This window comes from Hippoglossus hippoglossus, chromosome 11, assembly GCF_009819705.1.
Source record: "Hippoglossus hippoglossus isolate fHipHip1 chromosome 11, fHipHip1.pri, whole genome shotgun sequence".
In the NCBI taxonomy this organism is placed as follows: Eukaryota; Metazoa; Chordata; class Actinopteri; order Pleuronectiformes; family Pleuronectidae; genus Hippoglossus; species Hippoglossus hippoglossus.
The window spans coordinates 6,413,520-6,438,372 of NC_047161.1; the positions used below are offsets into that span (position 1 = coordinate 6,413,520).

The following is a 24,853-nucleotide window of genomic DNA, read 5'->3' on the forward strand; positions in this document are numbered from 1 at the left end:
CGCGGCCGCTCCGAACTAAATACGCAAATGGATCTATTTTAATGGCGCTACTGTACTTTACTTAATCATCACTCTGAACTACGCAATCACACGCTGCTGGGGACATTGGCTGCTTGTTGTTTGAATCCCTTTTGTTTTTGTTGTTTGTTCCTTTCCTCTAAGAACACTCCTGAGAGAGATAGATGCTAAGATAAGATAAGATAAGATAAAATAAGATGAGGTAAGATAAGACTTTATGAGGCAGACAAGGAAATACAAATATATATATTTTTAAAAAAGGCAATAGAATAAAATTAAAAATGCAGAATATGTACATCATATACACCTTAGTGGTTTGTGTAGAAATGTTATAAAGTAAAGTGCAGGGTGGTTGCAGGAGCAAGTATAGAAAGAAAAAAAATCCCCATAAATATAAGGACATGTTGTGACATGCACATGACACCAAATATGCAAACAACTATTTTGCACATTGTAAATAATAGGAGTGGAGTCACATAAGAAGATGGAAATGTACTGCATATATAATACGTGCGTACGCTCTTTAATAAGCAGATCAGTTCATCTGTACAATTATAAAGAGGCTCAGCGACCTCCCATGGCTGTATTCACCTAAAGGCCATTGGGCAACGATTTCCCATTGGGCCCCAGGTGACCCCCCCCCCCCCCCCCCAAAAAAAAAAGATAAAACACACAAACACACACACACAGACACACACACACATAATACATAAGATAAGATAAAAACTTTATTGATCAACACACCGGGGAAATTCAGATTCTACAGCAGCAGGCAAGTAAGAATAAGGAAGACAAGAGAATACATATGAAAAGGCGCAGCTGTAATGACTAACTGCCACTACTGCGCCATCTTGTATTAAATGATGTCGACCACGTGGAGTAGACCTGGGGCTTCTGACGCTCTCTGGGCAGTTGTGTAAGACAACGAACTTGATTTAACTATTATCAGAACCTCATGACAGGTATAACAAAAACAATTTTTTTATTACGATTTCTGAATAGACATTTAGACAATATGCCTGTAAACACATGTAAATTAAATAGAATACACATAATAGCGGTTTCTGCAACCACCTACCAAGTCATATCCACTCACTATATTACTCTAACAGGCAGGACAAGTTTGTTTGATTTGTGGATAAATACCATGTGCTGGATAAATGGAAGGTGTGTCTGTCAATGCATGACATGGGGCCAGAAGGTGTGGAGGAGTCTGTTTCAGTCTGTGCCAGGGGATTTATCTTTGAAAACGTGCATGAAACTCAATTATACTCTACGAACAAAAGCAGCGAATTACCATTGTCGGTGCGGTTATTACAAAAGGATTTAATTAAAGTTGAAGGAGCTCTAAAAGATAGTTGAGTCTCTAGGCTCGATGGTTAAACCTGTGTCAGTCTCACAGGCCCTTTGGCATCTTATGATGAAAGGCTTAATGCGCGATCCTGGAGTTTACATAAGGACATTTAGTTCCAGATTACTTTGTATTGCAATACAGACACTAAGCAAACAGCTTCAGCCAATAACGTCAGCTGATTGAGAAACCATGTAAACAATAGAGTCCAACCGAAACCTCTCTCGGCAGAACAGTGAGACGGCTCCGATATGAAGCCGACACGTGCATTGAAAGATGGAGATACGCTGAATCGCAGATAAATGTTAACACGTTGTGGGAACCATCCAAATATTTCACAATTTCAAGATTAACAACAGCTACGCAGCAGCGGTCGTGTTGTGACCAAGCTTGTGGTGCAACACGTGACAGAATAGAAAGATATCTGAGCAGGGACATGTTTGCAATTTGGCCCATCCTGTTGTTGATGTCTGTCGTGAGGAGGAAGGTGACAGTGTGTGTGAATGTTGGGAAAGGGCCAGTAAAAATATTTGCACATTTCACAATGTGCACACTAACACAACTGCACAACCTGTTACACAAACTGCAACTGAATCCCACTGAACCAGTAAAATGTGCTTCATTATCTCGTAAAAATCTACTGATAGTGATAAAAGGTAAATAAAAACCACATGAGGACATTCAAACCCAGAGAAAACAGATGGGGCTTCAATTTACCCTTTAATGGGTCTGAAATATTAATACCTTTATTTATTTACATCACTTATCTAAACAAGGTTACAAGTGCTTCACAAAATCCATGGCAAAAAAATTACTAAAATAAAAGGTATTCAATTCAGTTACATTTTAATTTGAAGGGGAACACTTTACCCTCTATTGTATGAATTAATAGCAACAGACAATTTGAACCGTCTGATTATTTTTTACTTATATGTCAAACATAATCTGTTCAGTGCTTAAAAGGTTATTATGCATATTTCTTTACATCTCTATCTAGTGTGGAAAAATTACCCCCCAAAAAATGCATCATCATCCTTGTTACACAGCAGTTTTCCTTGGAACTATTTCTTCTACCAGAGGCTTCAGAGAAACTTGATCAAATAAAATCAAGATCTACATTTTCAACAGCAGAAATAAAGCCTTTTTTTTTTCATTGCATGTGAACCTTTGAAGTTGTCAGACAGGAGTAAATATTTTCAGTGTAAAGTACACAGTGAGTAATCCATTGTCCTGCTCCCTCATTCCTTACAACACACCCCAGTGCCTGTAGCCACACGGCCTGGATCAACATGACCTAGTAACTTCTCAGACAAGTGGGCCCGCTGCACATGTTTACCTTTCCTTTTGTGAAAAAGTGCACACGTTACCAACCCATGCAGGGAAGGATTGGGTCTGACAGATATGCGTGGCTGGTTTGTGTGTCACATGTGGGGGGGGGGGGGGATTTGTGTGAGGTGGCACAAACCAGCAGAAGGCATTAGCGCCCCACTGTGTAGCAGCAACACTGAATTAATTTTCAGAGAGCTGCTGCTGGGTGGAGAACCAGATTCACACAAAGAAGGATCTCCAGCATCGTTTCAATTTTCTCCAGAAAATCGTGTCACATCAGATGATTTACACGAGCAGAATATCCCTTCATACTGTACCTCGTACACATCTGGGTTTAGAGAATAAACCAGTTGTTTAAACAGAAGTTTCACCAACTTAAATGTTTTTTTATTAGCATTTTCATCAGCAAGATTATGAAGGAAGGTTCAAAACACAAATTAAGTGTTTGATAACCTGCTCATTACAGCAAAGAACGAGTACAAATATTTTTTTCACTCCTAACATGAGAAATGCTGTTAACATTTAAACTGGAAAACAAGGAAAAACAACTCAGTTTTAACACATTTAAAAGAAGTCTGTTTTACTGTGTGTGACACCACAAAAGCCATTATTTTCTCTATTTCTAAAGTTCATATAGACGTCTCGTTGGAATTGCGTCTGTAACATTTGCTTCCTCCACTTTGCTGGCTGGTCCATTGATAAAGTCTGGTTCCATCACACTCCCATTCCTCTAGCAGCCGAGCCAGGGATCCTCTCTGTTTGTCCTGGAGATGAAGTTAATTTTCCTCGCCATTTCCGAGTGGTAGATTCGCTTGCAGTTCTCAAAGTTCTTCCTCTGTCTCTCCCGGCAGGGCTTCTCGAAGTAGCGCTTGCGCTTGACGTCTTCGATAATCCCTTCCTGACTGAGGACCCTGGAATATGTAGAGAGAGAAATGTGTGAATAGCTTTGGACTTCTGTTGCATTCAAGACACTAAACTCAACTGGAAGTAGCAGCACAAGTGACCCCAACAGAGCAATTCCTCCAAATTTCTGGATTCTTCAACATTTCTGGTCGGGGAGATCACAGACAATTTACTGCTTTAATTCACAGATTCATAATGGAGCACTCAAAGTCAATTCATAAACTTTTAACTTTAAGTCTTCAAACACCCAGTCACACATTTAGATCCTTTCACACTTTGATGATCAGGTTTATAAAGTATTTTTTTTAAATGTTAAATCTTGAGATTTACAAACTTAACAAACACATTATAACCAAATCATAGAAACAACTGAGAGATCACATTCACCTAATAATGCTTTGCAGTCCTATTTATCTCTTAGTTTAATTTTACATTATCATTACTGTACTGGCACATTTAACAGTCTGGTTTTAGGTTTGAATCCTTTATGAGTTATTTCCTTTTAGTGTCTTTTCATTATAAATGTTTTTAGGGCAGGGGCATAATAAAATAATAATAGAATAAAGTACATTTGATTTGATTTGATTGTAACTGGGGGCGTTTGAATACAAAATACACATGATACAGTACCTGCACTAGATTTATTGTTAGATTTTGCTATAATAATCATGGACTAGGTGAAATAAGTATTTGATAGAATCCTTGTTCTGGATAGAAAATAGTTTTTCTTATTCTAGAGTGTCAAGAGTCAAGCAAAACAAAGCATCAGACTAAGCATTGATAATAAAACAATGTTTACTTATGCAGACACAGAGCTGATCACATTACACTAGATGATAGATGACATTTATAATTAATCACTTTATCCTGTTTGGGTTTCTAGGCACAGATGGACGCTGTTGGACTAAAATGATGATTTACAGATTTCAAACTGTGATCAGATGTTCCAACATTGTACAGATTGTTGTGCAGCTGCAGACGTTCACACATTTTTATTCCAGACTTTGTTATTACTTCATCAATTTTGGGTTTTTAATCACAAACTCCACTGCGCAGCCGCAGCTCTGTGACATTGAGCGGAAGGCTAACGCTAACGCAGCTAACGTTAGCTCGTCTTTTCTCCAACACAATAATAAATCATAGTCCAACATATTATCTCCAACACGAGACTGTTACTTGTTCAGATTCTTGTAAGCCGCGTCCACGTTCCCGTCCTGAACCATCACTGTCCGCGCGATGAAGCGAAGGTGTCTCGCCATGATGACACCGGTGCTTGCTTTTAAAAACGACCGTCTGGAAACACCTAACTATAAAAGGTTCCGGATTCAAGAAGCCCTGGTGCACAACTCAACGCTAGGTGGCGCTTCACTCAAGCTTTCTGGTAAATGACCTGTGTTCAGTCCTGGGCTTGGATTTGTAGACACAGATACATTTTATATTACAATTATTTGAGTATTTTATTCATTCATTTAATGCCCATATTTTATTTAATCATATGCTGTATAACAAGAAAACATTATGACCTTATTCTTTCTGTCAATTAGAAGAGATTTAATATGAATTAAGTTGAAAACATCCAGCATCATAGTATTACATGCAAAATCATATATACGTAAAAACTCAGAACTGCAGAAATCTGTTTGTTTTTATTCTTCCCTAAACTCTCAGTTATTGATTGTTGTGTATGCATGTGAGGGAATTAAAATTATAACCAAACTGTCTTTTGTACACACTCAAACCTCACAAATTGTATCCATGGCAACCCAAATGAGTAAATGTAAGGGAAGATGCTTTCAAAAATAATAATTAAAGGTTTTTATTCATCATTTAACTTAATATTAAAGGTTCAGTGTGTGGAATTTAGTGACATCTAGTGGTGAAGTGTCATATTCATCCCAGGCTGACTCCATAATGCTGAGATCAGGACTCATGTGATGGCCTCTGTTGCCCTTGTTGCTGAAGATGGTTCTTTATGACTCTGGTCTTATGTTCGGGTCGTTGTCTCGCCTCAAAATGAATTGAGTCCAACCACACACATTCCTGCTGGTGGTGGATAAGAATCTAAAACTTTTGCACAGTCTTGTATATGAGTGAGATAAAAGTCTCTCAGCACAGAGGACCATGCAGCAGCTGTCTTCATAAAGGGAATCACAGATTTATTAAACTACATCCGTTGTCATGGCAACAGGCCTAGCAGTGTCCAGTGTTAACCTTTCATCGCTGCCATTCTCTTCTTCTTCTTCTTCTTCTCCTCCCCGAGCTTCTGTTGTCCTCTGTTATTCTGAGGTCAGTCAGCGGTGAACGCTGGATGGTGTGTCAGTACTCTGCATTCAAAGGTGCTTCTATATGTCCTTCCTCTTTATTTATTAATCCACAGGGTTTATTCCCATGTTGCTGTAGCTCAGCATAGGGCACTGAATCTGTGTGGTGCCACACAGAGGAATGCTGAGACGACCTGCACAGATAACATCATGATGCATGAATGCAATGCATCATGTTTCCAGAGGCATCCTCTCTGATCAAGACCTGATGAAATGTTCCTGGCAGCGAGTGAACGTGTGTGTGAGAAAGAGGGAAGAGAAAGAGTGTAACACAGAAAAAGTTAAGTTGCATCAAGACGTTTTATTCCAGCTATGATCAAATACATCGTCCTTACAAATCTTCAATGTATTAATTTACTCAAACTTTTTTTATTTATACTACTGTTTTATTTATCTTTACTACTTTTATCAACTAAAGTTATAACATTGTATTTCGGCAAAGATTTGAGGTTATGCTTTAATAAAAATGCAAATAAAGAATAATTGACATTTTTAAATTCACATTTTTTTGTTGCTAAGAATCTTTCATCCACTTTTTTACGATTTTCCTAGCTTTACTCTTTTGTTGGTGATTTGATGCAGTAACAATGTCGGGTTTCTCTAACATGTTGTAAGATGTTTATGTAAAGTGCCTTGAGATAAGGTTTGCTGTGATCTGGTGCCTTACAAATAAAACTGAATTGAAATTAAAAAAAATTTCAAAATATTCCTGTATTTCTCAGAACAGTGATTCCGAGTTCCTGACTAAAGAGGTAAACAGTGTCATGTGTCTGTTTGTTTCCAAACATCCCAACTAATGTAACCCACCACTGTCCAGTCCAGATAAAGACTGAATGAGATGGCAACATGAGTCAGTGTCAGGTAAATGAAATCTGATACCGGATGGTTCCATCTAACTGTGATGGTTGAATGAGACAATGTGCCCCGTCTCCTAAATCTTAAATTGTAAAGTGAAAAATGCTGATGGCACTTTCCTGGATGGATGCCTCCAGCTGGATGTCTTATCTTCTGCTCTTTCATTACCAGTTCTCTCCCCCCCCCCCCCCCCCCCCCCCCCCCACCCTTCTCTGAAACTTAACACGTTAACCCTGATATCTGATTTCACATTCCAGCATCTTAGAAATCACAAGGTTTTAAGTTGCATTTTTAATTACAAACAAAAAAAATCCACACTTTAATTGCCAAGTTGTTGACTCACTTTAGTTCTGTTCACTTCACTTCTTGTCAGATACCTGAGAATGGAACGGCACCAGCCTACAACACTCTTCACACCTTTCCTTATTGTACCACATCAAAAGAACTTACTGGAAGTGCGTTTTCCAGCTCGTATCCAAATCTTTCACCATGCTGACAGGGGTGGAGGGTAGGTACACTCACACACTCAGAATGAGGGGGGGGGAAAGTCCCTCCCTGCCACCGCCATCTGCATTGGCTGGATCAGCATCAGATGCAGGCGAGCTGTCAGCCAATGAACGCAGGAGAGGCAGGAGATGCAGCCAGAGGAGAGGGGAGAGTTTGCAGACTGGGTAACGGAGAGTGGGGACAGACATCTTCTGAAGAGTGTGCAGCCACAGTCGGCTTCTTAATCTGCAAAAAAAATTTAAAATAATAATAACTTCTGCAACCACTTCTGCATCAAGATGGAGGATAAAGTCACCGATTTCTCTGGAAAATGGAAAATGAAGTCATCGCAGAATTTTGAGGATCTTTTGAGAGCTCTGGGTGAGTACGAGTACGAGGAACGTCTCCAGTGAAGCTTTTATTCTGCTCTAAAAACTTTCCCACTAAATTGCATCCTGTTTTTTTAAATAATCTTTGAAACAAAAAGATTTGCTTTACTTGTGTTGCCTTAACCTTATTCAAAGGTTGATGCCCCTTTGGAGCCAAGCTGCACATTGTTATCTAGTTTATCATCAACCACCGAGGCCCATTGTTAAAATGCAAAAGAAATACAGAAAGGAAAGAGATGCGTCTTCCTTTACAAAGACCTGTCAATCATTTTGTGGCATTGTCAGCGGGAAATCCACTTTGGCTTCCAGGTCAACTGGTAAAAACCAAAGTGGTCTGAAGTGAAGTCTGTGGTTGAATTGATTCGCCCCTGCCGGGCTCACCCATGTTCCAGCTGCGGAAAAGGACTTGTTCAGGTACATGAGGCCGAGTGGAAGAAGTCCTCTGTGGGGAGAACAGGAGAGGAAGGTCAGACGAGGGCCAGCCAGTGGCATCCATTAAAAATCTGAAGACAAATAGCCTGTGGAGGAATGTTAGATTAGACTCATCTGAAGCAGGGTCCTCCTCATGCGGTTGTAATTAGAGCCAGTGTAAACGGAACTAAGCCTCGACATGGGCCCCAGCAGCCAGCCGGCTCTGAGATTGACTTTCCTTCTCTACCCTGGGCCTCTCCGACCCAGTCTGGAACTGTGTGTGTGTGTGTGTGTGTGTGTGTGTGTGTGTGTGTGTGTGTGTGTGTGCTGCCTCTTTTAGTACCACTCCATGATCCAATAAGGTCTGACTTCAATCAGATTTGTTGGGTAGTCCTGATCTCTCTGAAGCCAGTCCAGCTCGCACACACAAAAAAACGGCAATAACTTAAGGGTCAACGGGCCGTTTACATTTGTTGTACTTTTTTTTATTAAACATCACATCACATCTCTACTGACCTGGACCTCAGATGAAAACACAAGCTGTGAGTTTCGTCCTGGTTGTACTTTGCGCGTCAGTGAGTCGGTAAATTTTTCCCGACAGGTTATAGCTCCCTGTATTAAATCCTGTTAAATATTTCCTGTTGCTGAACAAATCCACGGGTGAATTGGCCTGTCACAAGCCCACTGACTTGACACATCTTGTTATATTAATTAAATGGTTACACAAAGGCAAAAAATACTCAAAAAGACCCTAACGAGATGCAGAACAAGCACAAAGAGACACAAAATGACAATAAAGAGATGCAAGACAAGTACAAAGACATGCAGAAGGACTAGTGCAAAATGAACACAAAGGAACTCGAAAACAACAAAAGGATGCAAAACAACCACAAAGAGATGCAAAATTAACATACATTTGCATCTCTTTCACCCAGAGTCCATGCAAGGGTCCACCAAGGAGGTTGTGTTTTCACCCCTGTCCATTTGTGTGTTTGTAAGCATGGTTACACAAAAAGTACTGCATAGTTTCCAAAAAACTGTGGTGGAAGAATATGATATGAGTCAAGGAAGAACTTATTAAATTTTCCAGGAATCCAGAAATATTTTTTAGGGTGTTTTTTTCAACATTTTCCCTGATTTCCCAGTGAATACTTCATGGATCTTGAGGGGGAAAAAACACACACATTTTGGAGACCGATATCTATAAGTTTGTGAAAGTTTGTGCAGCTTGATTGAATTTAAGGGGACTATTGGGCCTTGGTGGAGGTACGTGCTCTACTGAGAGCCACTCCAGTCTGTAGCCATCTTCCAAAGTTTCATCCCCAACTGAAGGAAGTGGAATCGATATCTTTCCAACTCGATGTCAGACAGAAACAGGGCTGAAGTTTATCGGACCAGTGAATTCAAAGTTTCCATTGTTCCATTTTTAGCTTTTGCGGAGCCGTCATGTTCAATCTCCGTCTCTTTGTGAAATCAAACAAATCAAGCTGTGAAAAGATGAACCTCCTGAACCTGGTTGTTGAGGCAGCGTCAGTAAATATTTGGCAGCAATTTGAGTGGATAATCACAGATTTTTGTTTTAGGGTAAACTATTATGTTTTGCAGCTTTGGGGGTTCTTGTTCCTGCACGTTTTGAAGAATGCACTACTTCTGTCTTTCTGCAAACTTTGCCTTGTATCACTTATTACAGTTATTAGTGGTTTGAAGGAATATACCTGTGGATTTGCATGTTGTAACTCATCCATCCATCCATTAGCTATACAGCTTATCCTATGAGAGTCGCTGGGGGGGGGGGGGGACTGGAGTCTATCCCAGCTGACATTACACTAACAAGCTCAAATCACATGTGCTTTACATTACTGGCCACAGTTTGCCGGAGCATACCATAAATTCTGTCTCGTAACCAAGGAATTAATCACAATGAGATTTTTATTGCCTCGTGGTTTCGGTCAGAAAGAAAATATGTTATTGTTGTGTGGTAACGCAGCAGCACAGACTGTTTTTATGGGCGGCAAAAAAAAAAAAAAAAAGCATTCATAACTTTTGTTTTCCTAAAACCAAACCGGGGAGATAAATTAGGAGAAGACAACATGTGCATTGTGAAAAAGAAGATTGAATTAGGTTGTTTCTTTGTTTTATTGAACAACAAGCAGAGAAAGAAATTTCATGCTTGTAGCTTCTCTGGTAACACTTTCAAAAAGTCTGAATCTTAAAGTGCTGAAAGTTTCATAGTGATGGATCAGCTTCCTAAAGCAAACAGCAGATGTCTGCACATTTACACTGCTCATAATACACAGTCGTTTTGGGCTATAACATCATTCACAGCTGTATGTTCTTTCCTCTCATCACAAAGCTGTGCTGTTTTCACCACAGCTGCCAGTTCAATATCTCCTCTGTTTGCATGTGTCCAGGTGTGAATGTGTTCCTGAGGAAGATCGCAGTGACAGCCGCCTCCAGCCCAGCGGTGGAGATCACCCAGCAGGGCGAGAGTCTGTCCATCAAGACCTCCACCAGCGTCCGCACCACCAATGTCTCCTTCACCGTGGGTCAGTCCTTCAATGAGGCCACAGTGGACGGACGTCCCTGCACGGTATGCAGCCCTTTCACTTCCTGTATAATGTCAATACATGCATACCAGCATTTGGCCAAGGTAATAACTAGCCACAGTTCTGCACAGACGGAACATATGGGAATAATTTCAGTGCAACTGCCGAGTCGTTGTTGGTGATAGTGCATGGATCTGTTCTTCATTTCTTTATGCCGAGTTAGTGGTGAAGTGCTTGTTTCCTTAGAGACGGTAGAAATGTTCTGAGGTGCAGTTACGATGAAAACCAAAGTTTTTCCATCTCATCTGTGTCCAAAGCACATGAATGATGTCAGGTGTTATTATTCTCCCTGCAGAGTTTTCCCAAGTGGGAAACAGAAAGCAAGATCAGCTGCGAACAGACTTTACAGAAAGGCGACGGGCCCAAGACGGCGTGGACCCGAGAGCTGACCAATGACGGAGAGCTGATACTGGTAATCATTAAACTATAATTAAACTAGAATCACGGTCTAGTCTGAGAGCTTCACAGTTAACATTTGTATAAACATGACTTTATCCAGATTTAAAAACTAATCATTTAGATGTTCCAAAGAAATGAATCAGAGAGGTTTTTAGTTTGCAAAGTTATTAGGCCAAGTCTGCAGTCATGCTCGCTGCTATAAATATATATATTAGCTCCAATAAATCAAAACATCAGGGCAATAACAAAGTCGGTGTATCATCTGTGGGTCATGAATAGCTGTACAAAAGTTCACAACATTTTTTGAGGAATGCAAACCTGGACTGAAATGGATCAACCGTGCCGCTGGCGTGGCAATACATTATCAGGCTGTTGTTTATCATCCATTTGCATGATACTCAAACTTTCTTTAAGGTTTTACCACTTACCTTCTGCAAAAGCTCTACAGAGAATTAATTAAAATGGCAAAACAAGTGTCATGTTGAAGGAGGAATATCCACAATACGAACAATATTTATGTTTATTTTAATATTTAATGAAGCATAATATTCTAGTAGGTTCAACTGTCCTTTTGTTGCTTTTTTTTTTCAGACGATGACCGCCGGGGATGTTGTCTGCACCAGAGTTTATGAGAGGGAATGAGGACATCTTTCAAAATCTTCATCCAACGCTTCTCTTTTGTGTCTCCACCATCACTTCGCTTTCCTCGCCTAGATTTCTTCTTGTCGTCCTCACAGCCAATCAGATGTCGGGACCAGTCCACTGTGTAGAAAAGGCTTCAGTTTTATTGAATGTATGTAGATGCGATTGCCTTTTAACACCAAAGCTGAATTCACTCTCACATAAATGCCACATATTCCGCTTCAAAAGCTGCATCCCAGTGTCTGAATCCATTCTCACGTTGTTATTAAACTGTTTTATATGAATTTACTGTTTTGACGACTTCTTTTCAAACATTCGTTCTTTATGTGGCCTCCTCCCTGCACCTCCTATTCCCCTGTCGTCCGTCTCCATATCCCTTTACATCACTTTCTGCCATTTGTTCGTTCTCTGGACACGCAGATTATTCCGCACCCTTTCCCCCCAACCCCCCCGTCTTTCCATTTGCAATCCAGTCCCCTGTCCTCTGTTTGCTCTCTGTCATCATAGCTCACTACAATATGCGATTAGTTTAAAAAGGCCCAAAGACAATTCATATTTCATAAACTCTGCTTCTAGAGATGCTTTGGCAAAGGCAAGGAAGGAAATGGGGAGTGGAAAGGAAAATGAAGGAGAGCGCGGCCATGAGAAAATCATTTCATGACATCAGGAGGAGGTTATACTTCTTATTCTCCCCCTCTCCAGCTGAACCTATTTACAGAATGAGCTCAGTAAAATCTCCCCCAATTGTTCTCTCTGGCTTTGCACCCAGGTACAAAGTGTTAAGTGACTTCCTCTTGCACTCTGTGCTGATATTTCCAGCTGCTCTCTCTCAAAACCCACTTTTCAACGTAATGGATGCAAAGAAAAACATGCAAACCTGAGCTGGAAAATGAAGCGAGAGCTCCACCAGTTAAAAATTATAGATCTACTGTTTCTCAACGTCCCCAAAGTCCGTCCTGTCATCAACTACAACTCAACACCAGTGAGTGTGTGAGACTGACTTAACCTTGCCCTAAAAAATGTGTCGTTCACAGTCTCCTTCCTGAGGAGAGCTGCTTGGTTCACGGGCCAGTGATGGTTTTTCCAGGTTTTCAAGCAGTGTGGAGACAAGCGCCCCTGTGAAGTGCTTCCCAGTTTATACACACAGCGCCAAGCAAACAGCAGCAGGAGGACTGGGCCGCCTCAGGATGAACCTTCTCAATATGCTCAATGAGTCAATGAGTGTGTGGTGGGAAAGTGCCAATGCAAAAATGCTCAACTGCATGTGAAAGTCCTGCATTTAAGTTCTTTAAGTAAAAGTGATGTTTATGTTTGTGCAATTTGGTGCAGATCCACATAAGAACACAGTTAATTTGAATGTGGTTTCATCAGGGGACTGTTTGGCCTCGGCGGAGGTTTGTGCTCTCTGAGTGCTCGTCTAGTCAAACTGTGTATTCATGCAGCATCATGAAATGATTACTGAGGTAAAAAAGAGGAAAGAAAACTTCTACGACACAAAACTACTTGTTCTTTGCTGTGTGAAGTATTGGTTTATTTGACTTTAGAACGGAAACCATCTGAAAAGCAACAAAGGGAAATCTCTTTCGGTGAAACATCTCATAAACATCTGAACGTGACAAAGAGCCCAAACCAGACTCTGGGTTTTTCTGAGGGATCATGAGACAAAAGTTGGGAACTACTGGTTTAATCTTTAACATTGCATTATATTTTATAATCTCGTTGTAGGTGTTTTTTAATGTACAGTTTTTTATCTGTAAACTAAAATACACGTAGTGCAGTAAAACGTACATTATTTGCATCTAAAATCAGGTGAAGTGTAAATAAAATGGGAAGTAAGCACCTCAGAGTCTTTATATTTGACTAAACCCTCATAGTTTCTTTCCTCTGCTGATCCTCAGTGTGTGTCTGCATGAAAGAAGGAGAGTGAACAGATTATGTGTGACTAGGTATGTGTGGATTACACAACCTCAGCCGTCATGTACATGCTTTTATGTCTCCCAGGCAGAAAGTACATGTATGGATGTTTTGTCAGTTGTCTCAGTGAAACCCAATTTATTGTGTAAGCGCCCATCTGAACCGCAGAGGCTTTTACTGCACTCTGGAGGGCACGGAAAGTTCCTGGCTATTTGCACAATGAGAAAATGGGCATTGCACAGACACACACACACACACACACACACACACACACACACACACACACACACACACACACACACACACACACACACACACACACACACACACACACACACACAAACAGACAAGATGCCTGATTCTGTCTAAATGACCCCTTTGACTCAAGCTTGTTAGAAACCACCCAGTCCCTCCTTGTTAGCCGGGTCACTTTCCACACACAACTGTGATGCCAGTTCATTCCTCAGGCAGTGATGTCATGGAGCACTTGCGCTGCTCGATTGGCTGAGGAATGCTGTGGTTTTGGGACGGGGAGGCACCCAACTCATGCGTTTGAGTCTGGGCCATCTGGACCAATCGTGACAGGGCCCATTAGAGGATGAGTCACAGGAGTCGGCCGACAGACGAGGCCTGTGAGCAGGTCCTGGCAGATCAGTGCTCACTCAGCTGCGACAGCCAAACTGAAAAAGCCTTCATCAATAATTGTTATATATATTATATAATAATCTGTGAAGGCTTTTAAAAAAGCCGCTCATTCTTTGCTGTTCAGGCCACATCCGTTTCCACCCTGTCCTGCACATCTCCACATTCTCTATGCTTTTTCATTTAACCTCTGTGGTTGCATTGATCTTTAAATTACAGTTTATTGGTTGTGATATGAAAAAAGAGAGCCAACTTGTTATCCACCACTTGTCACGTCAACAACGTAAAGTTTTAGATTCACTCTAAACTCTGTATATGTATAAAATCTGTGTTTTGCAGGGAAAAGGTGCTAAAGATTTGAAAAATACTATTTGCATATACTTTTTTACTGTATTATCTTAATATTGCCTTGTCTTGCACATTACCCTTCCTGCACATTTTCTGCAGTTTGCATGTGATGAATACAAGTCCCTGAATTCTTGAATATCATGACATAAATTACCATATACAGTACATACTGTAACAAGGTGTCACAAACAAGAATAAGTGACACCTTGTTACAGTATGTACTGTATATGGTTAGCTTAGGATAGGTTTTTATATTGAACATGTTTAAAATAAAAATATCAATATATGCAAGAAAGTAAGGCCCAGCGAGTTAAACGATCAGAATAAACGATCAATGTCCGAAAATGTATGATTTTGTGAAATGCTGCAATATTCCAACTTTCCTCATAAGGAGCTCAGAGCTCTGAGCAATTTGAATAAGATAAGTTTATATATTCTTTAAGATTGTTTCAGAGGCATAAAAAGGCTGTTTTCCTCTTTCCTATTCCACTGAATCCGATTCGTCTCGCTCGGCCTCACCGCTCCACTTGGACAGTCAGTACAAGCTCAAGCTGTGGAGTTAAACCAGCAGGACTTTATATTGAAGTCTAGAGGAAAACCAAACATTTCCAATGATACTAAATATGTCAAGTTGAATTCTGGAATTTTTAAAACATCCAGAAGGTTTCCATCTGAGGAAAAGGTGCGGCCATAAAAAAACAAGGAGGACTGGATTAGAAAATTCAAGGCTACTTGAAGGGGAAATTAAAGCATACAGGATATAAATCCACTGATATGGACAGTATTTTCCGTTATATCCAGTTTGCATATGTATGGATTTCTTAATTAATAGGTGCCTGTTCAATAGAAACTCTGAATGTGTGGGGGGTCCAGTGAAAGGGATTTACAGTATGTACATGAACAGGTCTGTGTGCGTGAGAGACACAGTCCAGCCTGTGTGTTTAAATCAAAATCATCTGACTGCCCTCACACATGTGACTTGTATGAGAATGAAAAGAGACCAGGATGGATTGTACATGGGCATTAGGCCATGAAATGTGTATACGTTAGTGGAGCTGAACATGTAATCCTTCCTGCTGCTGCAGGGTCATACAGAGGCACAAAGGAAAAACCGTACATGCATGACATATGATTCATCCGTAGTTTCTACAAGTTGCCACCTCGATGGATATCGGCTAATTGTATTGTCTGTCCTGCACAGATGGAAATGAATGTTGGCGGTTGTGAATCTATTGCACTGTTGTTGCATCGATTGAGGCAACTCAGAGTCAACTTTGTTCCTTCTTCCTTGGAGCTTCTCTTTCCTCCTCTTCATCACATCAATGTCTCTCCTTGTGCTTTATCATCACAGATCCAGGATCTCAGCTGAGACCATATCGTGGATCGTGATTATGAATCGGGACAGTGATGGTGGATCATGGTTGTGAATTATGATCGTGGAGGCAGCTGACCGTGGATTATGATTACAACTAGATTGGATATACAACAGAACGACTCACATACACATTACAGGCAATACCTCTATCATTACAATTGTCACTACTGCTCCATTAATCTCTGTCAGACTTTATCTTTTATATTAATACTTTAAACATTGAAACACTTCTCAAGTTACGTTAGACCTGGCCTTTTCTCATGAATGTTGTAAGTATTGTTATTTTAATCACATGTTCTGTTACACACAACATCTATTGCACTTCTGTCCATCCTGGAAAAATAATCCCTCACTCGTGACTCTCTCTGAGATTTCTACGTTTTTTTTCTTTCGATTCTTTTTCCAATAGTTCTCCTCAGTATAGTTGAGTATGGCAGAGGATGCCGCACCTTGTTAAGCCCTATACATGTATATCTGCAAATATCTGCAAGTTTGAAAATTAAACTTAAAAGTGCTCAGCAGTAATATCAAGCAAATCAGGCATGTATTATGGTATGTCCCCAGGTAGCATATGGCTGTGGGCCACTTCAGGAAATGATGTGGCACTTCTGGACTTCTTGTGGCCTGAAAATAGCAAAAGTGGCCCAAATATCCCAAAATAAATGTGGGCAAACATGCGGTGCACTTGGCAAGGTGTAATCTGGACGTGAACTTTAAGTGAACCTTGTGGTAAATGGTGACTATGGCCAAAATAGCACAAAACAAATTAGGTGGCCATGTTTGGCACCTTTCGTTGACATGTGGTATTGCTGTGGCTCACATGTGGTTCCAAGTGCCGTCATTCCACGCGGTATGTGTGCCAGATGACAATGTGGCAGAGTAACAGTGCGTGCCAAATCTGGGCCACAACAATTTTGCAATGTAGGATTGCCTTTGTGAGATTGCATGACCCGAGGTGCAATGTTTTTCCTTGCAGAAAAGTGAACAGAGTCGATTCAGGAGTCTTTCATTTAAAGGTTCAGTGTGTAGAATCTAGTGACATCTAGTGGTGAAGTTGCACGTTGAGGGTGTGTGGGTCGAAACAAAAAATGAATGCATGGACCCAAACAAGAGCTGTGACGATGACTGTGTCACGTGGTTAACTTTGGGAAACTCGTCAAATACTCATCAAAATAAGTTTCATCAACAATGCTCAGATAAACTCTACAGTCATGTTAAAGTATTTGGATGTGAATGAAATATAATTTTAAAACTAATATATTTTGCTTTAACTGAGCCACCTCACAGTTCTGTTCAAGCCCAGGAGTGAGAGATTGATTATCACCTCAATGCACAAGAGGGACATCTACTGGAGGAGGAGGGAAACGTCCCTTAAAAACAGAATAAAACGAAAGGAAAAGGACTGTTGATTTAGAAATGACGTAATACATATGCTATAGGTATTCTATATCATTTTTATGAGTGAATATAAATGTAGTGTAAAGTGTAAAGTGTGAAGTCTGTTTTAGTTCTTCCCCTAAAGAAAATGTATCAAGACTTTATATCATTAAATGAATTGTAATACTGATGAATGATACTGATAAAGAGAACAAAGTTTAAAATTTTTATAAAATAAATAATAATAATAAAATAATAGTAAAAAAAACAAAAACACATTAATCAAATAAAACAAACCAATAATAATAATCATAATCATAACTAAAATGACGTCCAGCGGTGGCCACGCCCCCGTCGGGCCCACGTGTCTCCGTGCCGCAGCAGCAGTCACATGACCTCGCTGGCTGGCTACTTCCTGATCGTCGCTTGTTTTCCTGCAGGACAGAAAAATGTCGGATGTGTGTTGATGTCTCGCTGCAGCCTGGATCCTGACCGCCGGGACTGAAGAGGACAAACATCCGGGTGATAGCACCTCCAGCCTCCCTGTGGCGTCCACCGCGTTCACCTGACATCTTTTTGTTTGCAGAGACATGGTCGCCGGAGGAGGGGCGGGTAGCTAGCTCGGAGGATAACACCCCCCCCCCCCCCCCCCTTCCCTAACACCGCCCGGCTGTCGATTTCCCCCAACAAAACAAACCCGTCGTCTGATTGAAGACGATTGATTTGTCTCAGCCCTTCTTCTATTCACTGTAAGTGGTGGCTGCTTCGCGTTAGCTCGGATTTCTCAGAACCCGCAGCCGTCATCATGTCCAAGTACACCAGCTTCCCAGACCCGGCCGAGGACCACAACCCATTCCAGGTGGGTGCAGGGAAATCAAAGGCCCCCATCACGTTATCCCAGTGTCTCTAACATGTTGTGTGTGTGATGCGTGGAAGTCAGGGATGCTGGTGTAATAGCAGGCGTGTTGCTGCTCATGTGACTGTGTGTGTGTGTGGGGCCTGGGGGGGGTTTCTCTCCGGGCCTGGTTGTTGCTCCTGATCTGTCTATCTGTTGCTTTTATTTCATTCTACAGCAACATCACAACAAAAAAAAAGAGACCAATTGTTAAACCTTCATGTTCCAGTACTTGCTCATTGAATAGTATGTTTCTGCCACAGGACCCTGCAGTGACTCAACACAGCAGCAACACAGGATATGCCACACTGGACCTCTACAACCCATTTGACAACACGACCACTGGAGTGAGCAATTATGTTATTATGCTATAATATAATTATATGTGAGGTAATAACAAGGCAATCAAAAATAACCAGGGCTGAAGTTTTAATTCAATTTTTTTAGTGCCTGAGCAATATGGATTTCCAGCCCCATGTCGATATCAACATGAGGGAGTAAGAAATGTCCAATATAGACTGAGACATAGGCCGATGTATTTATAAAAGATGCCATTGATTCCTAAGATGTTGTTATTAAACCCTTATGACAAAGAAATGGATCTGAGGCTTGCTATTTAAACAGTTTAACCACAATCTTTTTTAAATGACTATAAACACAAATACACAAAACTCAAATTAAGAGAATAACCAATTTGTTTTTGTAGAATTCAAACACAAATGAATATTTTTTCTGCATTGTTTATTCTGTTATGGTATAATAATAATACAATGAAACTGAAATAATACATTTTAACATAAATAAGACAGATTGGCCCTGAAAGCAGAAGGCAGACACAACAGTGCTATAACATACATTACAGATTGGCACACTTCAGTTTTTATGTTATGGAATTTATTGATGTTGTTTCTAGGAAACAGCTTGAGTCTAAGTGGTGAACCGTCAAATTGGGGTTTGTTGCTAGGAAACAGCCTGAGTCTACTTCCTGTTGGTTTGTTAGTAAACACACCAGCCTCATGCCCACTCCCACAATCACCCACAGTTCTCTGACTTGTGGCCCCCGAGATGCAGGTTGGGTTTGCTAATATTTATCTTTTACAAAATATTTTCCAGCCTCCGCCACCGTACGAGGCCACTTCCCCCTCTGCTCCATCTGTGCCTGCGCAGACCCCACCCAGCAGGACAACGCCCACTGAGCCACGCAACTATGGCTCCTACACCTCCCAGGTAAACATGCTGCACCTGTTGTCACCTTCACGTCAGCACTTTCAGTGGCAGTAGGATGCTCCAAAATGGGATCTCACTTGAAATTTGCACAGAGTCCATTAAGGTTTGGCTCAAATAAAGTTTTTACATGAAGCTTCCTAATTTCATTCTTGTAGGTGACATCTTTAATGCTCTGTTACTTGTAGTAGGGGGCGCTATGGAGCCATATTTGCCACAACCAAAGCTGAGACCCATAAAATGTGTGCATTTTCACCAGGTCTGACACAAGAGCTTTTAAGAATGTTTAACCCTTGAAATAAGCAGTTTTAGGAGTTTCAGGAAAAATTTGAATGATAATAATTCCCTTGCACTGGTTGGTGCACGGCCCCAAATTAACCTTCTCAATTATACTTTGTGTAGCTTAATCAGTTGAATGATTTATTTATACTCAAAACCAAATTCTACCAGATTTTAATAATTGTGCCTACATTGAGTCATCTACACTTAACAGAAAACACTTGACGTTTGTACGCTTGGTAGCGTCTCCTCCGGGAATCTCTTAACCATCAGATACCTTTTACATAATCCTTTTCATTATTTATAAGACAAACCCGACCTCTGACACACAGTTCTGAAGCATCATTTCCCCCGTGTCTCACTGTGTTAAGACTGCGGTGAATGCCACCACGGCGGAGCTGCTGAGGAAGCAGGAGGAGCTGGAGAAGAAAGCCCGGGAGCTGGAGAGGAGGGAGCGGGAGCTGGAGTCGCACAGCCTGGGACCTGGAGCCTGTAAGATGGGGAGGATATGAGGGATTCAGAGTTGAAAACCATAGTTTAACATTTTAATTCTATATATAGAATTGGTAGTTTAAAAAAAGTCCATTCATTAGCATTTCTAAACATATAATAAATGTGTTATAACCCACTAAAATGTCATTGAAACAGTAATAAGGAAATTTAAAGTATTAGTCAACAGGTACAAATCTCATATTAAAGGCATATTTTCTATTTTAACCCCCGTGTTTTTAATATACTTTCCTTCATTATCTTTCCTCGCTCTCTTCTCCAGCCCGTCAGAATAACTGGCCCCCGCTGCCCTCATTCTGCCCCGTGGGCCCCTGCTTCTACCAGGACATCAACGTGGAGATCACCCAGCGTTTCCAGCGCACTGTCACCATTATGTACTACTTCTGGATGTGTGAGTTCATGTCCTCCTTTCTAAGCATTTACTTTCGGAACATTCGTTTCATTTCTAAGCGCTACAAATGACTTGTCGCAGCTCTCACAGGGGTTGGGTTGCGTTGGGAGTGTGTTTTCGTTTCCTGTCTGGAGTATGAGCATGTATGAGTATGAGTATGAGCCTGCGTGTTTGCACAAAGACTCTGACACATAGCTGCTAGACAGAGGACTGTAGCAGGAACCAGCTCATTGACCCACACACAGCCTCTGATAGGGATTGTTCTCCACACCCTGTCAGTATGCACACTGGGAATAAAGGCAAACTTATATCAGTCTGTTTCCAGATTGATGCTAATGTTCATAAGAGAAACTCTGGGTTCTGGTTTGACTTTGACCAATTCTGAAAACGATAGAGATAAAGTGAGACCACAGGAAGAGCAGACTATAATTAAAAAGCAAAACTTCCCAGGAATCAAAATGTAACGTTTTCTCTATTTCTCTATCACTGAAAGGCAGTGATGATGGACTGGTTACCTTCCATACGCATGACCTAACAGCTGGCTTATTAATCACATAGTCACATGATCTTAGCAACAATTCCCAGGATGTTGTTATCAAACTCTTATGACAAAGAAATGTAATTGGGGTTTGATATTTTCCAGCTAAACCGTATCTTTTTATAAGTAAAATAACAAAACAAAAGGAAAACACACTAACTTGAACATAACATAGAAAATAACCGTACCGATATGTCTGGACTCATTTTTATCGGCCAACCAATCAGTCGGTCAGGCTCAAACTAAGAGTGAGAAGTCAGAATGCACAACGGTTCACTGTTGCTCATCCACTTCTCTTCATTCTTCTGTTTAGTCTCCGCTTGCACGCTGCTCTTCAACCTGATCTCCTCCCTGGCCATGTTCTGCGTGGACCCCTCTGGCGGTGTGGGCCTGGGCCTCGCCATCCTGTGGGGGCTCCTCTTCACCCCCTGCTCCTTCGTCTGTTGGTACCGACCTATGTACAAAGCCTTCAGGTTTGTGGCTAAATCCTATCGAAACAGCCTGTGGGCCGAAAACCTTAACCTTTACTTGCCATTTAAAGTTTTTGGTTTCATTTTGACGTGTGCGTGTCAAGTATGTGTCACATGTCACTGTGTAGGGGATATTCTTCAAGGTTCACCTCAGTCCTTTCTTTAGAAGTATTAATACTGAGCCCTGATATGTGTCATTCACGTGATCGATGACACCATGTTTTACTAGGAGCTGAATTTGAGAGCCAAAGCAGCGGAAGTGGAACTTAACATCAGCAAAAGAGGCCCGTAAAGGGAAGAGCCAACACAGAGAATTTATTTCATGGCATCTCTTTTGCTTTAAACTTTGTTGTTGTCCAGATTTCATTTATCATTTCTCCAGTTTCTCATGCGAGCTTCTGCTTTTAAAGGTCCGTGTGGACATCTGCTTCAATTTCCTGTCTGTGTTCTCGCAGCTGGTCGGAAATGACAGCTTCCAATCTTTATCATTTTTTTTTTAGTAGGTGGACTTCAATGATCTCACGCAACTTTCCAACACAGAGTCTAATCAACTAGAACCAGTGAAGTTAAGCACCCTGTTGGATTGTTGTCGCTTCGTTTTACTGACTAATCATGTTTTTCCTCTCTCCCAGGAGTGACAGCTCCTTCAACTTCTTCGTCTTCTTCTTCATTTTCTTTGCCCAAGTGGTCACCTCCGTCATCATGACTATCGGCATCCCAGGATGGGGTTTCAGGTGGGACTCATATAAACTTTACATTGATGCAAGCCTCTTTCCAATTCATGTTTTTAACGTTTAAACCTGTGTGAAGACAATCTGCATCCAGTTGCCTTGTCCTGTGAAGAAATTTGAATTCAGATTTCCCAGTGGCAGTTTGGCACTTTTTCTTTCATCCTGCAGCTAATAATTTTATGTGTGTATAACTAAGTACTCACTGTCCTTACTTGACCTGACAGTGCTGACAGAACAGAGATAACGAGAGTATAATTAATACTGAGCGTGAGTCACATTGTCTGGATAATTCATTCACATCTAGACTGTCCATTATTTCCTGGTGCAAAAGAGGATATTAACTGACTTCCCTGGCTGTTCTTCTGTTGTTCTCTCTTCTTCTTCTTCTTCTTCTTTCTCTCGTGTCTTTCTCTCAGCGGGTGGATCGTGAGTCTGGCTGCTCTGAATACCAGCGTCCCCGTCGGAGTGATCATGATGATAAATGCCATCTGCTTTACTGCCCAAGCCGCCATGGGGGTTGTCATGCTGAAGAAGGTGAATAAAACAGTTGAGCTGGAGGGAAAATTCAAAGGTTGTGACTCACATGAAGGGGCCATCTTTGACAAGGCATCAGTCACACTATCCCTGCATGGACTGATTAACAGGATATTTAGAGTAGTACCATAAAAAACAGTGTCTCCACAGTGTCTAATGTCTTTTAATGCATTTACACGAATGTTATTATTAGGTTTAATCATAGATTTTATATAAAGACGGATGACGCATTTACGCTACATCTCGTTGTACAGAAATTAAGATAAAATAGCCAGAGATTGTGCAGTAGTGATCGTGGTGTCGAGCTGCTGTATCGAGGTCCCTCTGATGTACGAGCGCAGACGATTTTTATTACTCGTCAATCATTAAATTACACCCTCACATACAATTAACACTTCACATATATCAAGGTGATGAGAACTAGCTAAAATCACAGAAACCATCTTTGAGAAAAAAATGTATGTGTCTGTATGTCTAATCTGCCAACATGGAGGAGGTAGGGTTTATGACCTATACTACAGCCAGCCACCAGGGGGCAGTCAAGATGATTTGGTTTCTCTTTTGGGGAGCTGTCAATTTTATTTACAGTATATTGTTTAGATCTTCGACTTAAGCAGATCGTGAGAAACCTGATTAGTTTTCAATAAACGAGAGTGAAAACTGTAGATGCACTTTCTACCTGCTCCGTGTAAACACCCCGCGCTCGCCTTGTCCAGGTGGTCCACCCACCATCAAGCCGTCCCTAGATAACAAACAGTCTGAAGAATGGCCTCGATATCAGGTTCTGCGTATCATTTTCACCCTCACAATGTGCGTGATGTGATGATGAATTGCTGCGTGTATCGGGTGTCAGCGTTCTCTGCTCCTTCCCCGCTCCAGGTCCACAGTCTGTACAGGCAGACCGATGCCAGCTTCCAAAAGGCCCAGGCTGAGTTCGCCACCGGAGTCATGTCCAATCAGGCTGTACGCCAGGCCGCCACCAGCGCTGCCACCAATGCCGCCCAGGGGGCCTTCACCGCGCCTCGGTAGAGAGGCACAAGAGGGGCCAGGAGGGTGAGAAGATGGAGGAACAGTTCAGTATTAATTTCCCCACAGATGATTAGAATTTGATTGGGGGGAGGCTGTGTCTTTACAATTACCCCGGGACACCTAAACTTTAGGGCACTTGCATGAGACAGAGGTGGGGTTGTCTAACTTCAAAATACAGTCATTTAAATGTACAGGACAAGTTAGCTATATTGCCAAAACATGAGTCAGCATATCACACATGTTGATCGAAAGAAATAGAAAAATTATGTGAAAACGATAAGATGTCGATGCTGTAAGAAACCTGTATCACTGAATGCTTTTTATATGAAGACGACGAGCTGTGTGTGCCAAGTGGGATAGTACTAACGTGCATATGTCCAAAATCTAAATGGCCTGGATGTACATTGTGTTTACGAGGAGTCATGTTTCACGACAGATGTGAGAGTTGGAGCTGAACACTGAAACGCTGCCAGTCTAACACGTGATCCATATCTGAGCGGATCAGCTTCGGCCATCCCTACTTTCTGTTGCTTCACTGTAAAACTAACACTTTGTTTTTGTTGTTGTTGTTCCAATTGAGAATGCCTATTTGCCGTGTTTGCCAAAACCTCTCATACTATCAGGTTATGAATATGCGTTGTTTTTGGTTACATTATACTGTACCTGTCACTGGTCTGTTTGTGCAACTTGTGGTTCTTATGATTATTATAATTCACTGTCTTGGTTTAATAAAAAAATTAATTGTCTTGCTTATACAGTCAACTGCGGTTATTGCTGTCTTATGTTATTGATCATGCAAATCACAAGGTTTGCTAATTAGCTGCTCTCGGGCTTTCAATTGCATCTTCATCAGCAGATGGAGCCACCCAGTTGCCATGGAAACAGT

At 41.2% G+C, this 24,853-nt stretch overlaps 3 protein-coding genes across 3 annotated transcripts; 2 read left to right on the forward strand and 1 right to left on the reverse strand.

Moving 5' to 3' along the window:
* Positions 1 to 3,063: 3,063 nt before the first annotated feature.
* mrps21 (mitochondrial ribosomal protein S21) lies at positions 3,064 to 4,901 on the reverse strand. Its single transcript, XM_034600606.1, has 2 exons — positions 4,778 to 4,901; positions 3,064 to 3,609 (listed from the first exon to the last, which is right to left on the reverse strand). The coding sequence occupies exons 1-2, from the start codon at positions 4,858 to 4,860 to the stop codon at positions 3,429 to 3,431; spliced, it is 264 nt and encodes an 87-aa protein (XP_034456497.1). The 5' UTR covers positions 4,861 to 4,901; the 3' UTR covers positions 3,064 to 3,428.
* Positions 4,902 to 7,420: 2,519 nt separating this feature from the next.
* On the forward strand, positions 7,421 to 11,994 carry crabp2b (cellular retinoic acid binding protein 2, b). Its single transcript, XM_034600076.1, has 4 exons — positions 7,421 to 7,644; positions 10,475 to 10,653; positions 10,965 to 11,081; positions 11,660 to 11,994. The coding sequence occupies exons 1-4, from the start codon at positions 7,563 to 7,565 to the stop codon at positions 11,708 to 11,710; spliced, it is 429 nt and encodes a 142-aa protein (XP_034455967.1). The 5' UTR covers positions 7,421 to 7,562; the 3' UTR covers positions 11,711 to 11,994.
* A 5,753-nt stretch (positions 11,995 to 17,747) lies between these two features.
* On the forward strand, positions 17,748 to 24,720 carry scamp3 (secretory carrier membrane protein 3). Its single transcript, XM_034600077.1, has 9 exons — positions 17,748 to 18,225; positions 18,525 to 18,608; positions 19,375 to 19,488; positions 20,136 to 20,256; positions 20,537 to 20,665; positions 21,517 to 21,676; positions 22,306 to 22,407; positions 22,821 to 22,938; positions 23,818 to 24,720. The coding sequence occupies exons 1-9, from the start codon at positions 18,172 to 18,174 to the stop codon at positions 23,965 to 23,967; spliced, it is 1,032 nt and encodes a 343-aa protein (XP_034455968.1). The 5' UTR covers positions 17,748 to 18,171; the 3' UTR covers positions 23,968 to 24,720.
* The last annotated feature ends 133 nt before the right edge of the window (positions 24,721 to 24,853 follow it).